The 3,459-nt window shown below is 27.8% G+C and overlaps 1 protein-coding gene across 1 annotated transcript in view; it reads left to right on the forward strand.

The window, feature by feature from the left end:
* The first annotated feature begins 699 nt into the window (after nucleotides 1-699).
* LOC105617677 (bifunctional glutamate/proline--tRNA ligase) overlaps nucleotides 700-3,459 on the forward strand; it is a 7,396-nt gene continuing 4,636 nt past the window's right edge. Inside the window, exons 1-5 of the mRNA XM_012199233.1 lie at nucleotides 700-742; nucleotides 1,665-1,844; nucleotides 2,017-2,435; nucleotides 2,541-2,892; nucleotides 2,970-3,141. Coding sequence (XP_012054623.1) covers nucleotides 700-742; nucleotides 1,665-1,844; nucleotides 2,017-2,435; nucleotides 2,541-2,892; nucleotides 2,970-3,141 — 1,166 coding nt within the window. The remainder of the gene's footprint in view (nucleotides 743-1,664; nucleotides 1,845-2,016; nucleotides 2,436-2,540; nucleotides 2,893-2,969; nucleotides 3,142-3,459) is intronic.

Consider the following 3,459-nt stretch of genomic DNA (forward strand, 5'->3'; position numbering starts at 1 on the left):
TANANANATAGTAATAATATATATAGTATATATATATATATATTATTATTATTATATTATATATATATATATATATATATATATATATATATATATATATATATACGTGTACCTTATATGTATTCTATACATACAAAATTTTCTTGAAGTTTAAATTTGAAGAGGAAACCGAGCGACAAATGCGAGTTAATAGATCTGTTCGCGTTGCTTGAAATCTCTAAAAATTTTTGCACTTAAAAGAGATAAATATATATTCGTGCGTCAAAGAGAAAGAAAACGAAGATGCTTGGTGTAAAAAGTGCAAGCAACGCGACAGATAAATACGTGATTGCTGCGCATGCGCAACCTTTACCTGCCTTCCTTCCGGTAGTGTCGGCCTTTCTGCTTGAGGCTTCCGGCTTTAGTTCAGTCTTGTTTTAGATGCTGCTAAGACCATGCGATCCTCTGGACGAATTGGACGAGATGGACAAAATCTAAAAATAAATAAGTAAGAAAATCAACATGTTGGACTACTGCTTACGTTATGGCCTTACGGATTTCTATCGTGATTGATCAATTCGCTTACTACTTAGTTTTACTTAAGTTTTTTGTGTGCCCTAATGGAAATTCGCATGGAATGCTTAATGTGATTACTAACCTTAATCGGTTCACGTTGATGTTAAGTCTGCTTCTTTTCATTTTAGTGTGGATGAAGAGACAATGGCGTTTACGATCACCCTCAACCCAGTTAATCACGTATTAGGTAAGATTTACACGATCAATCCAGTCCAAATTTCACGTCACTTTTATTTTTAGTTTCTAAAACGTTCTTCGGAACACAAGACAATTATTGAAGCGAGTGTTTAAGTTCTTTTTTTAAATTAATTTTTTTTCTTTTTATTTTTATAGTTTATATTTATCTTATTTTCTGTATCGCTCCATTTGTCGATGCTTCCTCATGCTTGTTGCATCATACAACATCAAGTCGAGTATTCAGGACAATTATACCAGATGTTTTGTCATAAACAATGAATAAAAACACTTCTGACGATAATATCATGCAATTTAGCGTGTCACATTGTTATGTTAAGTGTGAACGTAAAAAATACATAAATTACTAAGAAACAAATGAAACTCTTTCAATAATTTCATCAGCTTGCAACCAACGTATTGTGTTGGTATTGATCTAACTTGTTTTTTTGAACTTATGTATACTCCTTATGAAATATCGAAAATAAATGTTGAACAGATGTTATGAAACTAAAAGTTAAATGGAGACTTCCATTGTAACATTAATTTTTTTTAGCCTTCAATATTTAAAACTTCTAAATAGCCGTCTATATATCGATATTCTAGCAGATTTATCATAAAGTTTAATTTAGCATAAAATGTGTAACACCAAATTTAATTTTATATAAAATGATGTAGTTTAACTTGAAATAAAGCAACATAATATTAATTATGACAATAAATAATTATTGTTTTAAATTATAAATTTAACAATTTTTTTAATATCTGTCTTTTTTATTAGATGGACTAGTTTGCTGTAGTCATAGATATTAAGTTCCATTTTTAAATATTAATATTACGTAATATCGATATTAAAGACAATATATAAAAATGATAATATATAAAAATATATGATTTTGTTTATATCATTTATCTGAATTTGAAATCTTCTACAGACGTGCTGGTAGTAGCCGAAGTAATTAATTCTGAAAAGAAAGATATAATTATATTATGGAACAACACTTGGAATGATGAATCAGATGTTTGCTTGTATGACAAAGATCACAAATTATTGGGACAATATAATAATGAAATTACTCGAAATTTAGCAAGGACGATTAATCCCCTACTTTATGGTATATATTCTGCAAATATTTTTATGATTATTTAAGTATAAAAAATCTAGAGATATTATTGATATTAAATATAGGTTTTTTTTTGTTAAATATATCAAAACCAACTAAGATACATCTTGCTATGTAATTCACCTACATTCTTTGTTATTATATATAATTTTATTATTATTAGGCGGTACCTGTCCTTATGAAAGGACGGAAATCGATCACTGGATGTCCTGTGCCCTAATATTGCAAAATAAACAAATAAACAAGGAACTTTTAAACTATCTGAATGATGTGTTAATAGCACGGACATGGCTGGTCACCAAAAGATTAACATTGGCTGATATTCATGTGTTTTGCGTTTTGCATCATCACGAATATATAAAATCATATGCAAAAGATTATTGTAACATTACTAGATGGTACAAGCATATGGAATCGCTTCCTGTTTTTAGTAATGCAATATCTGTGATTGCAAAAAATTGTTCTTCAACTTCGAAACCAAAAGATGTAAGTTCGCAAAAAGAAAAATCTGATATCAAGCAGACAAAAACAAGGAAACAAGAAGGCAAATTTATTGATCTTCCTGGAGCAGAAATGGGCAAAGTAAAGTATAATATAATTTTACATTGTACAGTACAATAAAATAGATTAATTTGATTTTTAAACTTTCATAACTTTAAAAAATTTTTTTGTTATTTATTTCTGTAGGTAGTGGTAAGATTTCCACCAGAAGCAAGTGGTTACTTGCACATTGGTCATGCCAAAGCAGCTCTTTTAAATCAGTATTATGCTGAGATTTTTCAAGGACAACTTATCATGAGATTTGATGATACAAATCCAGCGAAGGAGACTATAGAATTTGAGGAAGCTATATTGGAAGATTTAAAATTACTGCAAATTAAACCTGACCGTTTTACGCATACTTCAGATTACTTTGACATATTACAAGAATATTGTACTACATTAATTAAGGATGGAAAGGCATATCTGGATTGTACCCCAGCGAATCTTATGAAAGAACAACGAGATAAAAGATTGAAATCTGAATATCGAGATCTCTGTAAATAATAATTTTTTAGAAAAAAGCATTAATTTTCTAACTATCTCGATTCTAATAATAGCATTTCGCCTTTACAGCCTCTTTCGAAAATCTGAAATTGTGGGAAGAAATGAAACGTGGTACCAAGATGGGCCAAGAATATTGTGTCAGAGCAAAGATTGATTATCAGTCAACAAACGGATGTATGCGCGATCCTACAATTTATCGTTGCAAATTAGAACCTCATCCACGTATTGGAAATAAATACAAGTATTTATATTTCTTGATATTTTAGCAAGATGTACTATTAATTAAAATAACTTGAAATACTCAATTATAGTTATAAAACATCTTAACATTTGATTACTTTGTTAATGTTAAAATAAACATTAATTACATTAGTTATTTTATAATAAATTATTTTAATAAATTATATTTTAATAAATTTTATTTTAATAAATTATACTAATATAAATTTGGTTAATAATGTCGTTACACAATATAAATATAAATATTAAATATTAGTATGGTTTAAAGATACAAGTTTTATAGGATTTTTATATATATATATATATATATATATATATA

The sequence above is a fragment of the Atta cephalotes genome (genome assembly GCF_000143395.1).
Source record: "Atta cephalotes unplaced genomic scaffold scaffold00013, whole genome shotgun sequence".
NCBI classification, from domain to species: Eukaryota; Metazoa; Arthropoda; class Insecta; order Hymenoptera; family Formicidae; genus Atta; species Atta cephalotes.